General features: G+C 39.8%; 1 protein-coding gene across 6 annotated transcripts in view; it reads left to right on the top strand.

Moving 5' to 3' along the window:
• APP (amyloid beta precursor protein) overlaps positions 1-21,613 on the top strand; it is a 278,797-nt gene that overhangs the window by 141,145 nt on the left and 116,039 nt on the right. For all 6 annotated transcript variants that reach the window (XM_004264478.2, XM_004264484.3, XM_004264482.3 and 3 more), the window contains exon 6: positions 13,949-14,142. In XM_004264478.2, the coding sequence (XP_004264526.1) occupies positions 13,949-14,142 (194 nt within the window). The remainder of the gene's footprint in view (positions 1-13,948; positions 14,143-21,613) is intronic.

Genomic DNA, 21,613 nt, shown 5'->3' with positions numbered 1-21,613 from the left:
TTCTTTAGCTCTACGTTTTATTAGTCTCTATTCATTTGTCATCAAATTAAAAAATAAGGACACACAGACCATCGATCTGGTTATACTATCTTTACACGTTTGAAGATACAACAGATGGATATTCATTGTTGTAATTTATGTCCTCTTTTACCAAACACGTTGCGCCATATAAATAGTTGTAAAGAGAACTGAACACTGAGCACATAATGGGCTATAAATGCTTGTGTATTGACTAAATTGTTTTAGTAAAGTATAGTGTATAATTCTGGAAAAGATTTGCCAGTGGATATCCCAAAATAGAGCATTATATTAGAAGTTACTTGAAAAACTATTTATAGGAGAACACCATTTTATTGAGAGCAATAGTAACTCAAATTATATAAATGAGTTGCTATTGTATCTCCTTGTAGCATATAATGAAGTTTTCTTTTGCATTTGAGACCATTGTTTACTGTTAGTTGAACTTGTCTTCCAATGTGTTCTGCTTAGCAACCTGTTGCCAGGCCTATGTGAAGAGCTCTTACTGTGGTTGTAGAGGTTGCAGTGGAAATTTGCTATCTTGTTATGTCAGCTGTTCCAATACGAATAGTCATGAGATTCCTGTGTTAGATACTAAAAATGCTAACACATGTTAGCTACCAACCTGGAAAAGAGATAATCATCATGAAGGAAAGGGCAGTATTGCATTTATGGTCATTTAATGATGGTAGAACTAATCCACATTTTAAAAAAGAAAAAAAACATTTTGTGTGGAGACAGAAATCTAAAGTAACAGATGCACCCAAGTGGTTTAGGAAAGAAAGGACTTGTTAGTGAATAAGATGATCTTTGCTTCAGAAGTGTCTTTGAAGGTTTAAAGTGTGCTTTGAACCTAATAAAACTTTCTTGGGCCTGTTTCTTTACATCTAACATGGGAAAAATTAGAATAACCTGTATCATAGTACTTGCTTTCAGAACTGAGCTAAAGAATAGATATCGATGCATGTTGAACGGCAAAATGTACAGTTAACTTGTTTGTAATGCATGGCTTGGAATTGTAAGGGCAGGCCAGTGTGGGGCTGGTGTTTCCTTAATCAATTCACACTCACACTGTCAAAGAGAAAAGCTCTCCTTAGGGTGTAATGACTAATCTACTACCTCTGGTTTGATAATCATGGCTATTATAACATGTCCCTTTTTAATTAGGTCTTTAGAAAGTAGTGTAGGCCTTGTAATTATTATAATCAAAAATAATAGATAATGACTTAGGTACTTTCTGTCCTAGATGAGATTGAGAACATTGTTAAAATAAATTTTGGTAGTAAACAACTAATGATATTTTATGACTTGAAATATGCAGGAGTCCTTTTTATTTTAGGGAAGCAAAAACTATTAGTAAATATGATCTCCTAGGATTGGAAAATGACTAAAACTTAATGTAGATTAATTTAGGCTCTTTTGTACATTTTAAATAAAAATTCAATAGATGTTCAAATAGCAGTAAATCATTTTGCTTTCAACTTCTGTATATTTGAAGACCTTCAATTTTATATTTAAATTATGTTTCAGAAACAGTTTCAGAAGAATTATGGTATCTCAAACTTTACTGGTAAATAAGGGAAAATATATATCAAAGTTTTAATCTTTTTCTTCCTTCAACATGCTGTTCATTTTTTTCCATTTAAGTGTTTGTACCTCCTTTGAGTATTAGGTGGTTCACCTCAAGTAGTTCTCAGGAGAATTTTATAGTTAAAAATTATTAGAGGCCTTCCCTGGTGGCGCAGTGGTTGAGAGTCCACCTGCCGATGCGGGGGACGCGGGTTCGTTCCCCGGTCCGGGAAGATCCCACATGCCGCGGAGCGGCTGGGCCCGTGAGCCTTGGCCGCTGGGCCTGCGAGTCCGGAGCCTGTGCTCCGCAACGGGAGAGGCCACAGCGGTGAGAGGCCCGCGTACCGCAAAAAAAAAAAAAAAAAAAATTAGAAAATTGGGACCAAGGAGTCATATACATGTTGAAGTGGTAATGAAGCACTTTGGTTTTATGAATTGTTTATACAGTAGTCACAGGCAGCAACATTGCATTTGAAGTAATTTAATGATGGTAGAACCAATCACAGAGGAGCAGGATACCAAGACCACACTTTCATAGCATCTGTATGTACCTAATCCACTTAGCGTCCAACCTCAAATACAAGGCATTATCGGTGCTGAAACACACTGAGCAATTCTTATGCCCAGGCCGTTCTTAACAAGATAGGCTTTCCCACTTCCTTCCATTTGGCAATGTTCTTCCCCAACATGCACGTTGGTAAATTGACTCTGTAGGTCCAATTTCTGTCTTGAATACTGTATCTAGAACATCTGTGATCTTTGACCATGACTCCTAAATAGGACACTATGTTTTTGTTCTGTCGTTGGTATTAGTTGACAAAGTAGTATTTTTCCTCCCTCTTCATCTGCCTAATCAAGGTACCAGTACAAACAGGCCCAGATGGCCTCTGGGTTCAGGAATCTAAATATTCATAGGATAGAAATTTCCATATAAAGCTCCTTGGCATAAATAAGCTCTTAAAACCAATTATCTTTGCTATTTCTCAGAAGCCCATTTTGGGCTCATCAAGGCTTTCATAATAGTGAAAAGTGAAAGCCAGGCTATACTTGGCTCTACCTTTTTTCTCTCCCGTATAATTTAAAATACTTATTGCAATAAATAAGTGCTAAGGATGTAATGTAATGGACACTACTGTCTGTTATACAGGAAAGGTGTTAAGGGAGTACACCCTGAGAGTTCTCATCACAAAGAAAAAAATTTTTTTTCTATTTGATTTTGTATCTATATGAGAGGATCGGTGTGAATTGAATTTACTGTGGTCATCACTTCAAAAATAAAATGAATGCTTATTTCAAGCCCTCAGAACAAAGAGGCAAGGGAGCCTTGTGGCTTGTTTTCCCTTAGGGATAAATGGCACTTTGTATCACCTGATGATTGGTGTTAGATGTACAGGCAGACCTCAGAGACATTGTGGGTTTGGTTTCAGACTACCACAGTATCACAATAAAGCAAGTATCACAATAAAAGGAAGCACACAAATTTTTTGGTTCCCTGTTGCATATAAAAGTTATGTTTACACTATGCTGTAGTCTCTTAAGTGTGCAATCGCACTGTCTTAAAAAGAATGTGCATACCTTAATTAAAAAATTCTTTATTGCTAAAAACGCTAACCATCATCTGAGTCTTCCACAAGCCATAATCTTTTTGCAAGAGTAACATCAGAGATCACTGATCACCGGTCACCATCACAAATATAATAATAATGAAAAGATTTTAAAAATTGTGAGAATTACCAAAATGTGACACAGAGACGTGAATTGAGCCACTGCCGTTGGAAAAATGGCACCGAGAGACTCGCTGCCACAAACCTTCAATTTGTGAAAAAATGCATTATCTACGAAGCACAATAAAATGAGGTATGCCTGTTTCTCTTTCTTCCTGGGAATCCTCCCCCCCCCGTCCACCCCGCCCCAGGAATCTGGGGCAGGATGAGGGATCCAGGAAGTTTCTGCTTGTGCTGGAGAGAGGAGGAGAGTTGCTTGTTATTGCTTCCCAAGTAGAACCGCTTATTTTTTCACAGGAGAGATGGTGGGGGGAGCCACAGAATCGGGGAGCTTCTCTCCTTTCTAAGGAGCAGGTACTTAACAAGGTGTCCCCAAAAGAAAGGTTAGGCTGGTGTCTTGCTTTGTGGCTTTTCTAAAGGGCTTTGTGGCCATTTTGTGCAGAAACCATCTATAGCTTTATATCAGTGCCCATGTATGTGGATCCAGTGGAAAAGGATGCTAGGCACGTCGCCTTTGCTGAAAGGGCACCTGTTCAGGGCATGTTCTCTTACTACTCTCTTTATTTATTTTTATTTCTTTTATTGATGTATAGTTAATTTACATTGTTGTGTTAGTTTCAGGTGTGTAGTGAAGTGATTCAGTTAGACATACACGTGTATATATTCTTCTTAAGATTCCTTTCCATTATAGGTTATTACAAGATACTGAGTAGAATTCCCTGTGCTACAGTAGGTCCTTGTTGTTTCTCTGTTTTGTATATAGTACTGTGTATATATTAATCCCAAACTCCTCATTTATCTCTCCCCGCCCCCATCCCCTTTGGTAATCAGAAGTTTGTTTTCCATGTCCGTGAGTCTATTTCTGTTTTTCTTAACTACTCTCTAAAAACGTTAACAGTCCTCCAACTACCGACTCCAGTGTATCTTACCTAGCTTTCCTGTGTTCATTTTCTCCATAATGGTTGTCACCTGGCATGTGCTGAGATAACATTTTTGCTTTGGTTTCTTATATTTCTACCTCTCCCCCCAGTAGAATATAAGTACCAGGAGGACAGGGAAGTTTTTGTTTTATTCCCAGCAATAACTTCAGTGTCTGGAACAGACCCTGTGGAACTTAGCACCCACTCAAATATGTTAGATGGCTAAAGATCATATATTTCCAATTCTTCACCCAAAATGTACACAGATCACCTATACGTACCAGCAAGCTTAATCTTTGGGTATGAGGAATTTGCTCATTCAAAGTTTTCTGGCATAGCATCTGAATAACCAAGATTTTGCTTCATGTATCAAGATTTTAAAATGACTCTGAAAGTTTTTTATCACCTTAGGTGCTTCTCTTTAATCCTACTTGGTTCATGAAGCTGTCAGGAAAAGAACCTGCTTTTGATTATATATGGCTTTTCTTGCCTCCAAGATAGCCTTTTAAAAAGCAATTTAGCTTCTTACTATAATTATATTCCAAACTTAATATTTAAGTCTTGCCAGAATAACATTTTCTCCCTTGCAACGTATTTTTATGATTTAAAGGTAAGACAGCAAGTGTACTAAGTACTTTAGACTATATCTTGAAAATCTAAGAACATTTTTCTACAGAGCCCAAATGATACCATCTCACCCACAAAATTAACAATACTTTTAAAATATCATTAGGTAGTCATATTTTCCCTAAACCTGAGGAATGACCTCCCCTGCTTGTTTTTCCACACCATATCCCATGCAGGACCAGGCCTAGCATCTTACATCCTTAAATCTTAGGATTCAGAGCAGCCCTTTTTATATCATGACATCGATGTACTAAAGAAACTGTACCCGTCTTCCTAGAAACTGCCCATCCTTTGACTTGTCTTAGGTCCTAGAGGTATTATTTAAATTGTTTCTCTATTCCTGGAATATTTTTCTTCTGATGAGTATAGTATGTACTGAGAAAATGAAGATAAGATCAATTATTTTTCAAATGTTCTAAACAAGTGCTGCAAGTTACACCAGACCTTGCTTTAATGCTTCTCTTATCTCTTTGCTGTTCTTGTTTTTTAGACATGAACTAAATTAAGCAGGGTAACATTTAAAAGCTGGTATGAAGAAAAGTTGATTTTATGCTAAACTATCATTTTTATAACCTTTCTTCCATTTTCTTTCCTGTCTAGCATCTTACAGTGAATACCATTAGTTTTATTCTTGGAATTGGCAAGCACCTGAGTAGTTAATACACCCATGAATTTAACACTGGATTCTATAGTCTTTTATTCATATCAGTGTGCCAAGTGATAATAGAATTCTGAAAATATAATCTGTAGCATAAGCGTTTTTTTTAACTTTAAAGATTAAGTACTTTTGTATTCCCTCTCTTAAGATCTTTCCTAGGACTGCCTAACATCTGACTCTTTTATGTTTTCTAATAAAGAAAGTCAACCTCTTCATGTAATTGTCATAGATTATTTCAGTTCTGAGTGTTTTGGAGGACTATCCCCTTGAGATTTAGTCATGACATCATTCATTCATTTATACGCTTGAGCCACGTGCCATGCCAAGGCACTGTGCCTGTGGCCTTGGCTTTATTTCTCTCTTATGTGATACTTGCTGTGGGTCAGGTGCTCTTCTAAGTACATTGCAAGTTTTAACAAGGATAAGGAGGCACAGAGAGGTTAAGTAATTTGCTCCTGGTCACAGAGCTGAGATTCAGATCCAGGCAGTCTGGCCCCAGAGTTCATACTTTGAACCACTCTGCCATGCCGAAGAGCCTCGCCTCCTTGGAGCCTGCATTCTGCCCTCTCTGAAGAAGGCGAGAGGCAGGGATCACGTTGCTTCTGCTGTAGAATTTTAGAACTTGGACACCCTAGAGCCCGTGAGGCCTCTCTCTTTGTTTTCTTGTATCTCCTTTGTCCTCAGATCAGGACACAGCACAGCCTCCCACTCTTCCCATCTCCATCCCAGCCCAGCCCACCCTCTAGGCCAGGGGTCAGCAATATTTCTGTAAAGAGCTAGATAATAAATATTTGAGGCTCTGCAGGCCACATATGGTCTCTGTCACATATTTTTCTTTCTGTGTGTGTGTGTGTGTTTTCTTTTCCTTTTCATCTTATAACACTTTAAAAATGTGAAAATCACCCTTAGCTCACAAGATGTCCAGGAACAAGTCATGGGCCGTAGTTTGCCACCCCCTGCCCCACGCCACTGCTCATTTGTCCTTCTTTGAGCACTCTGTGTTCTTGTCAGCTGATCTGTTTCAGGCACTCAAGTTTTCCTCTCTCCTCTACCACAGGACCTTTGCACATGTTCTACCCACTCTGCCTTTCAACAGCTGTCTTTAGCCTCTGGACTTCATTAAATTGGGGCTTTTTTTAGGCCACATTTCAGGGCCCTTCCTCGTGGATGCCTTGTTATACACCCCCAGATCTGTTCAGATCTCATTTGTTTGGGTCTCCTAGCCCTCCGTAATTGGTATCACAGTAACAATTTTATGTTTATACAGGTGATGATATCATTGTCCTTTTGGCTGTTAGCCCAGGTGAATTACCCTTGCGCCCCAGTGTATCTCTGGCTCCCAGCATGTGTCCCTAACCAGGCTCCCAGCTCTGCTCTCATCTCCCTAGAGCCCACTCTCCACCCAGCAACCAGAGTCATCTTTAAAACAAATCGGATTTAGTCATTCCCATTGCATATAAATAAACATGCTATTTCTGACCATAACCAGCATGGCCTTGCTGGGTCATGCCCCACCTGTCTGTCTCTACCACCCTAGCGTACGCTTCTTCCCCCTGCCTCACCCCCCGCAAGCTCACTGGCTTTTTGTTGTATTTTTTTCCGTGATCGTGCTAAGCTTGCCCTTGCGTTCAGGGCCTTTGCACATTCTCTTACTCGTATCTTAGCCATCCGCCCACCTTGACTTTCAGCATTCCAAGTCTCGGTGCCCGCGACCCTTTCTCAGTGGCCTTCCGCTGATCATCCTATCTGAAATGCTCCCCCTATACCGCCCCCACACACACACACATCTGTTATAGCCACTGGTTAACACATTAGCCTTTCTTTTCTCAATCAACTTCTTTGCATTATTTTTTTGTTATTTATTTGCTCATATTGTGCCTGCCCCACTAAAATATGTTCCGAGAAAGCAGAGGCTTTGTTGTGTTCACTCATCTACCCCCGGTGCCTGGAATAGCACCTGGCACTTGGTAAAAGCACAGTCAGCGCTGTTGATTGAATCGCTGGTCTGTGGCTTTGAGAGGCACTTAATGGAATGGTCGGATGGATGGGCGAATTAGTGCATTACCCTTTTTTTTTGCTGATTATCAGTCGGTGCACATCTCTCTCAACTCAAATACTCAACTGTTCACTGACTAAAGAAAAAATATCTGAATACCTGGTCTCCGCAGTTGAGCATGCATCGCTGTTAAAACCCAAAGCCTGTGTAAAATTCCGTTGTAGTCAGGCTTAGGTACTTGTTATTCCTGCTCGTGCATTATTAGGATATCTCTTCTTCATCCTCACACCCACTTTTCATGTCCTACCAGATCCAACACCTCTAGCTCACGAGAATCACTTTCGCCTTGGAATTTCTAAAGCATTTAGTATGCAGTACGTCTATTACTCAGTAATTAGTGTAGATTATCTCTCCTGGAATAGGGATTCATTAAATGTGTAAGAATGATGATACATCCTAGTTTAGACTAAGGTTGTGACCTATCTAGCTCACCCCTAATGCCTGAATCATGAATTTTTGGTGTCTCAATTTGGTCCTTATCTTCCTAAAGCAGGAGTCTGTGACCTGAGGTCCAGAGTAAGCTAGTGAACGGCCTGCAAGGAATGCCTTTAGCTGCAAGTAACAGAAACCCAGTCATTGGTTGTAGGAGTGCTGGGCTGGTGCAGTGATACAAAGATGCCACCTTTTTGTATCTTTCCACCCCACCATCCTAAATCAGCTTCTGCATCCTGATGTTTATCACCTAACAATTGACAGCTGGCTGTTGCCCCTCCAGGCGGAGATCAAGTAGAAGAGCAGGGGCTAAAGAAACAAAAACGCTCTGACCATCAGTAGGAATCTTCTCATCTGGAAAGTAAGAACCCTCCTAAAAGCCCCACCTAAAAGTCCAAGCAGGTGTCCTCTGGCATCTGATTATCCAGAAATATCTCGGTCACATGGCCTTTCCCCGTCCCCAAGGGCATGGACTGTTTGGTTTCTTACTTTCTCTGGTCAAAAAAGGGATGGAGAAAGGAGTTAAGAGTGGCTTTGGGGTAGCTTTCAAACAGTTTCTGCTGCAGGGCATTTTTCAGGAGAGATGAGTCAGATTCTCAGAGATCCTTTCATTGACAAATTAATAATACCCACTACCTAAGGAATGCCATCAAAACAACTATACCGAAATTCAGTAGACTGCTAAAGTGGGGGTCAGTTTTAGATATTACCTATAGGTAACAGAGATTCGGACAGTACCTTCAAGGTAGATAACTTTTTTTTTAGTAATCATCAACATATGATGGATTGAATCCTATGGGCATCAAATTCATTTACGAAATATCTAAACTGATGAATTAATTTAGGGAATTAGTCACTTAACTAAGTCAGTGAGGCCATGACTGAAGGAGCCATAGATTTGTAAGTATCATAATCTTCTCTTTTTGTGTGTGTTCAGCTCCTTATAATTTGTGCCCATAAGGGGTTGGGGGCTTGGAGTGGAGGTATATTTTTTCAGATTTGGAGGCCCTGAAGATAACAATTTTATTAATTAACAAGCTCTTATTCTAGGCCAGTCGTGAGAGTATTTAAGAAGAGTGAGGCATTACAGTAGCAGTGTCCTCTCCTTTTTAACCCTTTTTGCTGAACTGTAATGTACATAAAGAGAAGTGCATGTCACACAGGTGTACAGCTCGATGAATTTTCAAAACTGAACACAACCAGATGGCTGACACCCAGATCAAAACACAGCCTTGCCAGCCCCCAGAAGCCTGTCTCCTGTTTCCTCCTAGTTACTAAACTTCCCCTTGCCTACGTGTAACAACTCCTCTGAGTTCTATCAGTGGTGAGGAGTAAGTGTTTTCATAGTTTATATAAATGGAATCAGGCTGTGTGTCTTGTGTCTTATATGTTTGGCTTCTAATGGTGCCTTTAGGTGGGAGAGAGGGTGGCTTTTTCTTACTTAGCTGTCCCCCGTCTTGAAACATTTACTCAGAACCAGGAAGAATATGCTTCTTACTTTCTCACATTTTCTGGCAGCTTCCAATTTTCCTAATTTAACAGCAATAATTTCAGAGACTGCTTTCTCCTGGGACAAACTGACTTATCCAGCCTTTGTACCTTCCAGGCTAAACTGGCAGCACTAAGACCTAGGGAGGAATGGGTGGGAAAGAACTGTCTGTTTCCTTTTTTCAAAATTTTGCTTTATTTTCTTTCTCTATTTCCAGCCCTGGGAGACTCTTTCTTCCCCATTCTAGATCAACACGGAAGTGTCTGAGTGTCTTCCTGTTGAGACTTGCCCTTCTGGCCCCCAGGTGGTCCTTACATTTTGGGAGCTGACAGCTGTTCTGTTTTCACTCTCCCCTCGTCACTGCAGTAGTTCAGGTCTCGTGATTGTCCAATTCACATAAACCATGGGAATCAGCTTTCTCTCTGCCATTTCCTCTCCTTTGTCCTACAAAGCGGAAAAAAACATCAGTCTTAACAGAGACGATGAAAGAATAAATATAGCTTTTTTAGAGAATGCAAATGGTGAATTGTTTTGCATACTTAAACAGAAAGGACTTAAAATATGAATAAAAACCTTTGACTATCTAAAGGGATTATCAGGGAGGCAATGGCAAGTGGAATCAAGGTCAGCCTTGACTTAGAAATACAAGAAGAGCTACCGCTGTGATGCAGTCTATCCTTCACCAAACTGAAGTCTTGTGTGCTGACACATGAAGCTTTAGCATCAGTGATTTATTTCCTCAAAATAATGTCCCTTTGACCCTTTAACCTTCTTATTTAATTCAGATACTCCTGAGATGATGAGCATTTTCAGATAGTTCCCTCATGCTTTAGAAGTATTTTTTATTATTGGAATTTAAAAGCTGTAAAAGCTGTCTGCTTTAAATTGACAGGTGCTAAAATGTATGAGTGAATGAATATTCCACCATGTTCTCAAGGGACTATTTTATTGTGACTTCTTTGTTTATAAGGAAACGCTCAGCCTCACGTTTCCATAAACTAGCCCTTCCTCGCATTTTCTTCCACTGCGATCACCTCTCTAAAACCGGCTCACCTTAGTCACATCACAGAACAAAGCTGTCCAGCAGTTGAAAAAAAGGTGGAAAATATTTTTTTCCCCTTTCTGTGTTTCCAGTTATTTATGAAAACTGCAGCTGGAAGTTGTAATATTGGCATGTTGCGCCTTCTTTGGGAAGATGCCACATCTTTAAAACATAACTGTGTGCTACTGTTTTAATGGTGTCCAAATAGATCATTGAATTCGTGGACATCTAAATTTAATTCCAGAAATCAAAGCTATGGTAATAAGAACTGGACGCGAGTTCTCTTAGGCCAAGTAATTTAATTCCTCGGCCAGCTGAAATATTACGTGTCTCTGTTCCTTGTTATGATGCCAGTAAATTGCTCAGGCAGATGCAGTGATGGATGGTGGGCATCTATTTCACTCTTTTTCATGGCTCCACGCGTACTAGAATGCAGATCACTTTAAACACAGCTGTTTTTATACGCATGTTTTCTGTTTGGAGTTTTAAATGTAACATTCAAGTCATAACAGAGATGTCTGGGGCCCAGGGTCATGTTTTCACCATCCCACCTAGAAGCACAGTGCTGTCTTAACCCTGGGTCACATACCTGGACCCTGTCACTCCATCCGTGCTTCAGGACAGCATGTACATGTCATGATTTAAGGAGAAGACTCATTGGATATGATTTCTCTCCCTAGTTTTACCTGAATTGTCTACTTAATTTGGATAACTAAAGAATATTGGTGCCTATGATTTGATTGAACACAGAAGAGAGCTCAAACACAAGAAGTTGGCTGATGGCACGCATTAGGTCATCTTTCTTTTATTCACTAGCAGTACAACATCAAGATTCTGTAGAAAAATAAAGAGGCAGTATCCTGGGTAAAATTGGCATCTAAGCAACTGTTGAGTTTAGGATTCTTTTGAAATGTTGTCTTAAGTGGTAGACTTCTGTGCAGGAATTCAGGCAATCAAGAAATCAATGAGCGTACCCCACTTATCTCTAAGCAGATGAAGGCTTATACCATCTGATTGTCAGTGCGAATGTTTCTCTTCCTCTTCTCACCTATTTTTCACGGTCTCTTGGAAGTGTTAAAATAACTGGTTAGGGTTTTCTCTGTATTAACACTTCATTTGTTCAATTAATAATAATTTATCTATAAATAAGTTATTATTGATTTTACTCTGCCAGATAGGTTTCTCCTTATTCTCTTATTTAACCACATATTTCAACTGCTTTTGATGTGTCCATTTATTATCTTAAGTCATATTTAGTCAGAATTTAAAAGGCGTTCCACTTGGGAGACGGGGGGTTATACACAATTTTTTAGAACTTATAAAAGTCCTTTAAATTCTGAGTTAATCAGGGAATTCTTTCCTTTTTTAAATAAATCTTTATTGGAGTATAATTGCTTCACAATACTGTGTTAGTTTCTGTTGTACAACAAAGTGAATCAGCCATATGCATACATATATCCCCATATCCCCTCCCTCGTGAGCCTCCCTCCCACCCTCCCTATCCCACCTCTCTAGGTCATCGCAGAGGGAATTCTTTCTAGTGCTATATTCATCTTTTTACATATCTTTCTCTTTTTCACCCTCAGTACTTGTGGCTCTCCTGTCAGACTTTCAGTCTTTGAAAGCCTTTTGCCATCTTCCTTTCTGTCCCTGTACACCATGGAATCCTACCATTTTCTTTCCCTAACACGTTTGAAATCTGATTTTCTGTACAATGCCGAACTCAACACTAGCATCCCAAGGCTCCAGGTTGTGGCTGACACAAACTCTCCAGATTCCTGTCATGTCTCCCAAACAATGAGCTTCTCCTTGTGGGCAAGAATCAACTCTGGGGTAAAATTCAAATGTCAACATGGCAGTTCTCAATCCTATTCCCCTAGTGCTTCTTGTTAAAGAGAACTGTGGCAGATGCTCTGGGGAGTTGAAGTCCTCCGCACATCTAGATCTTTTTCCTGTATTGATTTTGTGATCTGATCAAGGATGAAATATCTATTTCTCCTCTCCAGCCAGATGGCACATGAGATACTGTCACTGTTTAACACTTAGATTCCTATCTTCATTTATCATCTTCCAGATGCTCTTGACCATGTCTGTACTGGCAGGTATATGACTGCCACAAGAATATCTTACTTGGACCTTCTGATTTTGTTCTAGACATACTCTTCTTTGGCCATCCAAATTTGCTGATTTATTACTTACCACTGATTAAGTATATACATGTTTAATGCCATAAATATTATTTCTGATCCCCTTCCCAATTATACTGTGACTTACTGCCTGTCTGTTACCATTATTCTCAGTGTTGCATATTTCAGTGGTTCTCAGAATATTGTCCCCCAACCATCAGTGTCAGCATCACCTGGGAAATTGTTAGAAAGGCAAATTCTCAGGCTCTGTCCCACCACTGATTCAGAAATCTGGGGGTGGTGCCTGGTGATCTGTGTTTTAATAAGCCTTTCAGGTGCATCCTTTTGATGCTCACTGAAATTTGGGAGCCAAAGAGATATCTGATATTCTAGAAAGCTTACACAACTAGCAAAAGGGAGCATAGGTGTAGTTTCAGTAGGCATCCCTGACCATTGAGCTACAGGCTTATTTAAGCCAATTTCTTCTTCCCCTTTCATTTCCAGTTTAAACTTTCAATAGTAATTTTGAACGAATTTCCACCTCCCCTTATTGAATATCTACTCTGCAGGTGCTGTGGGGTATTTTCACATACAGGAGGAGAAGTAATCCTGGTAACACAGTAAACTTTGTTTTGGTCTCCCCCCACCCCAGCCTTTTTAATAGATTTATTTTTTAGAGCAGTCTTAGGGTTAGAAACAATTTGAACAGGAAGTACAGAGAGCTCTCCCCACTGCATTATTAACATTTTGCATTAGCACTGTATGCTTGGAACCAATATTGATACATTATTATTAAAGTAAATTTACATTAGAGCTCACTTTTTGTATTGTACAGTTCTTAGAGTTTCGACAAATGCATGTTGTTGTACATACACTGTATCAGTGGATATCCACTGATGCAGTATCTTACAGAGCAGTTTCACTGCCCTAAAAATCCCCTGTGCTCTGCCTATTCATCCCGTCCTTCCTACCCCAAACTCCTAGCAACCACTGGTCTTTTTATGGTCTCCATAACTTTGCCTTTTCCAAAATGTCATACAGTTGGAATCGGGTATTCTCTTTTTTGCAACTGCAGAAACTAAGAAGAGCTGTGCTCAGGGGTAAAAAGTTGCAGATATACTGAGCTGGAATTCATTTCTGACCTGCTGGCTTCAAACCTTGTGTGTGTTTTTATTCAATGTCAGATTTCCTCTCAGATGTCCAGAATTCCTCGTCATTGATTTTTTGTTTTCCTCTCCTGAAATTTGTTTAAATGACTATCGTTGTTATTTCTCCTTCCTGATCCAGTGAAGACAAAGTCGTGGAAGTAGCAGAGGAGGAAGAAGTGGCTGATGTTGAGGAAGAGGAAGCCGAGGATGAAGAGGATGGTGATGAGGTAGAGGAAGAAGCGGAGGAGCCCTATGAAGAGGCCACGGAGAGGACCACCAGCGTCGCCACCACCACGACCACCACCACGGAGTCTGTGGAAGAGGTGGTCCGAGGTAATCCACTGTTCACTTGAATTTTCTTTCTTGGGGAAAAGGAAAGCATCACACCAGAGTTTGAAATTTCTATCCACCCTACCACCTTTTCGTCCCCCAACCAAAAATAAAAATTCATAAGAACAAGTTGTCTTATGCTTGTTGAACTCTTTTTGGTTGAACAAGCAGTCTAACAGTTCATTTCAAATAACATGAAATGCTGATTTTACAGTCTGTTCTGTGCCTTATGTATGCTACTTGGTACACTTCTGTAAAACTCCACCTAACTGTGGACCACGTCATTTGACAAAGGCTGAGTTAGGCAACCTCCTTGGTATTCTCCTGACAGTGGGTGTTTATTACACCCACTTTCACATCTAGACTGTGAGGTCCTTGATGTCAAAGACTGGACTTTACTTAATATGATGCAGAGTGCCTGCCTTATAGAAACTTTTCAATAAATCTTGGTTGAGTGAGTAGTTGCAATTAGATTTCGTTAAAGCAAAAGAAGGCTATTTGGTGAGTATCACATTATTTTTTGCTGTGAAATTTAACTAGGATGCCTTGTGTTGCCTTTACAGTATTTTATTGGGGGAAGTGACAGTGAGAGGTAGATGTAGTGTTACTATCTTAGACTTTCTTTTTCTGTTTCATTAATGCTCCTATTGGAAATGTTGTAAACAGAATGAACTAAAAGACTTCCTTTTTGTCTCCATGAAATAAAAGCAAGGATTCAGTTTACATTAAACAACCAAAGCTAGTGAACTGTTGAGTTGCCTTTCTTAAAGCGTATGCATTTGTTTTGCAAATAGTAAAAGATGGTCCTAGGATTAGATTGAATGAATGTGGACAGAGTTATTGTTTTAATGTATTTCAAATACTTTTAAAGTCTATCCACAAACGCTACAACATTGTAGGTCTTTTTCTCACTTTTATTAAAGTAAAATGATTTCTGCTCTGTTGCTAAATTGGAGTTTAAAAGGGGCTACTTTTTTGCCTCAAGTAGACTCCTGGTGATCATTGTAGTATCTTCTTCCCTTCACTGCATTTTTTATAACTTTATTGAGGTACAATTTACATATAAAATTCATTCACTTTAAGTGTATAGGTGTATAATTCAATGGCATTAATAAATTTACCAAATTGTGAAACCATCCCCATAATCTAATCTTAGAACATTTTCATCATCCCAGTACGAGCCCTCACACCCATTCACAGTTAATTCTTGTTCTCACTGCCAGCCCCCAGCAACCATTAATCTACTTTATGTCTCTACAGATTTGCCTTTTCTAGGCATTTCATATAAGTGAGGTCATACGTAGCCATTTGTGTCTGGCTTCTTTCACTTAACATAGTAGTTTCGAAGTTCTGCATTTCTTTAACTTGTAGCTTTTTTTTTTTTTAATAAATTTATTTATTTATTTTTGGCTGCGTTGGGTCTTCGCTGCTGTGCGCGGTCTTTCTTTAGTTGCAGTGAGTGGGGGCCACTCTTCGTTGCATTGTGCGGCCTTCACTAGTTGTGGCACGTGGGCCCAGCAGTTGTGGCTCACGCGCTCTAGAGCGCAGGCTCAGCAGTTGTGGCGCACGGGCTTAGCTGCTTTGTGGCACGTGGGATCTTCCCGGACCAGGGCTTGAACCCATGTCCCCCGCCTTGGCAGGTGGATTCCCAGCCACTGTGCCACCAGGGAAGCCCTAACTTGCAGCTTTTAAAACTGAGATTATTATTTTAAGCTAACACTCAGGGTTAGCTTAAAATCCACTGAAGGTATCACATATTCTTTTAAAATATACATATAGTACCAGATAGATTGTTTAACTTTATCATTCCCTACGTAATGACAACTTCTTATTCAATTTAGCATGTGGAGTAGATACACATTTAAGTAAATGCACATTTTGTTGGAGGCACTGTTTTTCAGGGTGTTTTTCGTGTACCTCTTAGAACCATTTGTGGCAGATCTGGCTACATGAACTTGTTAGCTTCTATTTTCCTAGCAGGGAAGGACATATTTTACAGGGCTGCTTCTTCTTGAAACCGAAAAGTTGTGTGACTACAAATTACAGCACTAGTATTCTGCTGTGGGACTCAAGTTCTTGTGCTCTCCATCAAGATAGCTGTTTGCATAATAATCGTTGTCCAATTATTCAACATTCATTTTTGGAGTACCTCTTTGGAATGAGCCATTTTGCTGGGCTCAGTGGATCAATCATGTGGTGAGAATACACAGGATAGCTGACCCTTATGGATGTTAAAGTCTAGTAGGAAACATAAGTCAAAGAAATACAAAGTGTGCTGTGAAAACACTACGAGCCCAGAGCCTACTTCAAAGAATAGGAGATTGATCAGGGAAGGGTCTATGAAAAAGATGGCATTTGAAGGGGAACTGGAAGGGCTGGTGGCAGAGCTACTACTGATGGATTTTCTTGTAGCCTACTTTAGAGTCAGTAGGAATAACAAAACCAATATGGTGCCTTGGGAAGGTACGTGGCATGCTTGGGAGACAAGGTTAGTCCAGTTTAAACTAGAGCAGGTAAAACTTCCATAAGAGGGTTACAGGAAATTAGGTTGGGCCTACAATATGGAGACCTTTAATGACAGGCTGGCAAGTATGGGTATTAACTGAGGGTGATCAGTTCAGGACCTGCTATGTGGTAAGGATTTTTTTAGTAGAAACAACGAAGAGATTTTGTTTTTATGTTACCACTATTGAGGGGATGGGTGAACAGGGAGTGACATAATTTATTCAGTATGTGAGAGAATGCCACATAAACTTATGCCTGTATTCCAAACCAAGACAGAACTCTCTTGAGATAATATGGTCTTGTTACATTCTGAATAAGTCCAGTTCTTTTTGCTTCAGTTTTTCTCTACATGTAGCATTATTAGGTATTAAGATAGAACATAGAGGGACATATATGTTTTGGTATTTTTATAGAAAGACAAAGGCAATTAAAAGAGAATTTAGAAAAAAATCTCCAGGCTAAAGATTAAAAAAATAAAAGAAACTAGCCTTAAAAGATAAGTTAATAATGCTGATGTCAAGAAAAGCATTAAAAGTGACCTACGAAAGCAAATACCTGATCATTTAGAGGTACCAACTGTTATTGCTAGAGATAGAAGAGCCTTTAATGGGAATCCATGCATCCATCTAAGACTCCTGAAATGGACAAAAGCTATGATTGAAGCAAGTCTTTCTGGGAAAGGAGACCTAAGAGGAGAAACATGTGGTATATTGCATCCATGTCAGAGAGTTTTCTGTGTTCCCAGCTAATTCTGATAAAGGAGTAGAAGAAGTTTTTTTTTTGTTTTTTGGGGGGTTTTTTGCGTTACGCGGGCCTCTCGCTGTTGTGGCCTCTCCCGTTGCGGAGCAAAGGCTCCGGACGCGCAGGCTTAGCAGCCATGGCTCACGGGCTCAGCCACTCCGCGGCATGTGGGATCTTCCCGGACTGGGGCACAAACCCGCGTCCCCTGCATCGGCAGGCGGACTCTCAACCACTGTGCCACCAGGGAAGCCCAGAAGAAGTTTTTGATGGTAGCATTAAAGCGACCAGTCATCTAGAGCCTTTTCCCTCCACACCATGGGTGTAGGAGGTGAGTTACAGCTCTTGCCTGATGAAGAACAATGTCAATGCCAATAGGTGATTGCTAACTTTGTAAAACTCTAATTACGAGTAGCCTGCTCCTGTGCTGAGAATAAAAGTTGGAAATGACTTGCAAAGCAGAGAGATTGAAAAGAGGCTTACCCTCTAGTGTCCAGTGTTAATGTTTCAGTGCCCGAGAGAAAATGTGATTTACAACCATACTTAATAATGAACATTCTTCATTACCAACATACTGCCACTGATACGAGTCTTCCATGTACTTCATAAAAAAACTCAATAGTTTTGTAACCCATTAAAATTTGAAAGAAATAGGCAGAGGAAAGAAAAATACAGGACATTTCAGCATGCCATATTGTGTTAGAATCATTGATACCAAAGTAGAAGATGTCAGTTCTGACTATGTTACTGATTCCAGAGGAGAAAGATTGGATCTGTTGTTTTGACCTAGTGGAATAAGCCAATACCAATTTGAGTACAATAAGAGTATATTTAGACACTTGCTCCTAATTTTCTGTGTTTTGAGAAGGGATTGCACTTCCTAAACCTAAGACAGCAAGGTAATCTGTGACTCAATTGTGAATTTTAAACTCCGATTAAACATGAGTGTTGTAATAAATGACATAGTCTGTGAGTTAAGCTAGCCAGTTTTGTGCATCCAGAGTGACACTGTTTTTTTCCGTATGTTCATTGATTCAGCAAATACATATTCATTACATCTCTGCTGATGGCTCAGCGCTTTGCTGCTGTGGAAGGTGTGGTGAGGAATTGGCTGTTACTGTATTGTGGCAGATCGGCCTGGAATTTCTTGTGTTTTCACCACTCCCCTTGCCCTTTAGGGCAGTGATTCTGTCTGTTAATCCTTGATTAATTTGTGCTGACTGGTAGAAATGGTACTTGCCCATTTAAAGCCAAGGCAATGGGCTTCCCTGGTGGTGCAATGGTTGGGAGTCCACCTGCCGATGCAGGGGACATGGGTTCGTGCCCTGGTCCGGGAAGATCCCACATGCCGCGGAGCGGCTAGGCCCATGAGCCATGGCCACTGAGCCTGCCCGTGCTCCGCAACGGGAGGGGCCACAACAGTAAGAGGCCCACGTACCAAAATAAGTAAATAAATAAAACCAAGGTAACTAAAGCTGAGAGAAATTTTTAAAAAATTGTCCATGGTCACAAAGCTGGTAATTGGTGAAGCCACGATTTGAACCCAGATGGACCAGAGTATTTCTACCACCCTAATGCCAATTTTTTGTTTTTCCTTTTATATTTAAATACATATTAGTCCAGTTTCACCTGTGTTCCCTTGTAAATGTGTATTCCTTTGCTATAGCATATATTTATCTTACTATTGTTTCACTCTGAGCATTTCCTACATTTTAGAATTCTTATTTAAATAATACTGATATTATTATTATTTCAAGCTATGGTCGTGGCCCACGTATCGGCAAACTGTGGCCATGGGCTGAAAATGGGCTGTCACCTATTTTCTAATCAAAAGGTTTTATTGGACACAACCAGTCCCATTTGTTTACATATTATCTATGGCTGCTTTCATGCTACAGAGGTGAAGTTGAATAGTTGCAAAAGACACCATGTGGCCTGCAAAGCTGAAAATATTTACTTTTCAAGCCTTTATAGGAAACCTCTGATACTGATCATTAGAAACATACTAAGAAGTTTTTATATTTCAGATTTTACCATACCAAGTAAATTTCATTAAGGTAGTTTTCATAGGGTTAGAGACAGACTAGTAAAGTGTTTAAAAAGAGAATTTTTAATAGTTTTTTGGCTTTGGGCCAGTTACATAATCTTGGTAAGTCTGTCTTTTCATGTGTTTTATAGATGCTGATATGATGTTGCATGTTTTTTATATGAATTACTTTAGATGATCCCTGTTAAGTATTTACCATATAATGCCTGGCACATTCTAAGTGTTCAGTTTGTTTTGCAAGGGCAGGCTGCTCAGGGTCGAATCCTGGCTTTACAACCTACTAACTTAGTATATTTGTATCAGTGAAATAACCTTTATGCCTCATTGCTTCCCTCTTGAAAACGGGATTTAATAATACCTACCTAATTTTAACCATTTTGTGAGCAATATATGAAGTAATCCACAGGAAACACTTGGCACTGTTCCTGGTGGACAGTAAGTGCTCAATTAACCTAAGCTACTATAGTTGCCCTGGTTATACACATCATTTTGATCCTCCAGAGAACTAATGTTTACTACTAATTAGGAATGCCAAAGGTAAGCCAACAGACTGTCTTTTGTAATTATAAAAAGCATAAATGTGATGTATCCATTTCTGTTGGTATCATAGAGCTAATATTTATGGACATATGTTAAGGAAAAAAACAGCTTAAACTTGGTTTCTTGATTGAAATATCTTTTGTGAATATATTATATATTTAAGTATCTGCAGTTAAATTTTATATCTGGCTGAAAATTGAACCAAGATAGTATTAAATGCCACTGCATTTCAAGATGGAGTTTCATTTCTTGAGGGTATTTTAAACCTCTTGGAAGTTCATCTATTAAATGGACAGAGACACCGATAGAGGTCGCAATTTAAGCATACCATATGATGATGAAGTTGAAAAGTTTGATCTAAATGTTGCTTGCCTTGGGCGGGGTGACTGACCTCACAGAATTAAACTATTGTTCTTCTCCCTCTGGTTACCATTAATCTCTAAGAAGCATCATGTGATTTGCTGCTGTACATTCCACCCACGTGGACCAGGCACTCCTAGGTACTGGGCATTGCACCGGTTCCTGAGGGCAAAGGGATATGAAGAGGGTGGTTCACTCAGGTTACTTCCAGACATAGCTGTACACTCAGTCTTGGGGAGAAATCAGTCTCTCTGACCTGGTTGGGGAAGAACTTTGGCACACAGGGAAAGGAAAGTGCTCACCCAGGGACAGAGGTTTCCACTAAGCATTGCCAAGAAGTTGTCGTTTGAATGATTTTTAAAGGAGAACAGGGATTTGCCAGTTAATGGAGCACCAAATAGAACGAATCCAAGAAGTACCATAAATAAATCAGAACAGCTTGCATTGATCTCAAGGGTAGAGCAAACAGAGCTTAGCCTAATTCTCACGTCTCCGGTGTGACCCATCTGTAATGAATGTGCCTCTTGCAAGGTATCCCATAATTCACAAATACGATCCTTGCTTATCATTCATATTTAGCTTTTCACAAAGTTTGGAGAAAACTGTGAGCTTGACTTGCTGCAGACATGGAAGTGTACTCACATACTTTTGTTGGGCGCCTCATAGGAGCGCACTGGCCCAAAATGAAAATTAAGCTCCATTTTGGGTTTGTGAACAGGGCAAAGGGATAATGGCTGCTCCCTGTGGAGGAAGTCTTTACCTCTCTGTGTTATGACCACAGGCGAGTAAGATCCACTCCTGTTCCTGGACCAGAATGTAGCATCCTTTCTAATGACTTTGAGAGAACTAGTATCAACACTGGGTACAGATGTGACAGGTGGCAGCCTTATTATTTTGTGCCCCATGGCACCACAGCCATTGATTTTGAGGTGTTTGATATATGCTTTGTTAGAGGCAGAGTGAAGCGTGGCATTAACAAGCTTCTTTCCATGTCATTTAATGGTCCCAATTTAGAAAGCCCACTCAAATCGTTTGCTTAAAATGTAGGAGTGAGAAACAGAGCCATAGGAAAAACTGTGTGTGGTGTGTAACAAATTTCTATTTTTAGTAACAAATTTATTGAAATATAGGTTGCATACCATGGAGTAGAGAAGTCAATGGTTTAGTATAGTCACAAAGATCTGCATTGCCACCTAGAAAATTATATTTTTGAACTTAATTTTGTTTGAAATTTTACATGGCTAGTAGTGCTTAGTTAGTTTTACCTTCTACACTTTTATTTGT

Source organism: Orcinus orca, chromosome 5 (genome assembly GCF_937001465.1).
Source record: "Orcinus orca chromosome 5, mOrcOrc1.1, whole genome shotgun sequence".
Taxonomy (NCBI): domain Eukaryota; kingdom Metazoa; phylum Chordata; class Mammalia; order Artiodactyla; family Delphinidae; genus Orcinus; species Orcinus orca.
Note: the sequence above shows the minus strand (reverse complement) of the source record. Positions and strands in the feature narration are given on the sequence as shown.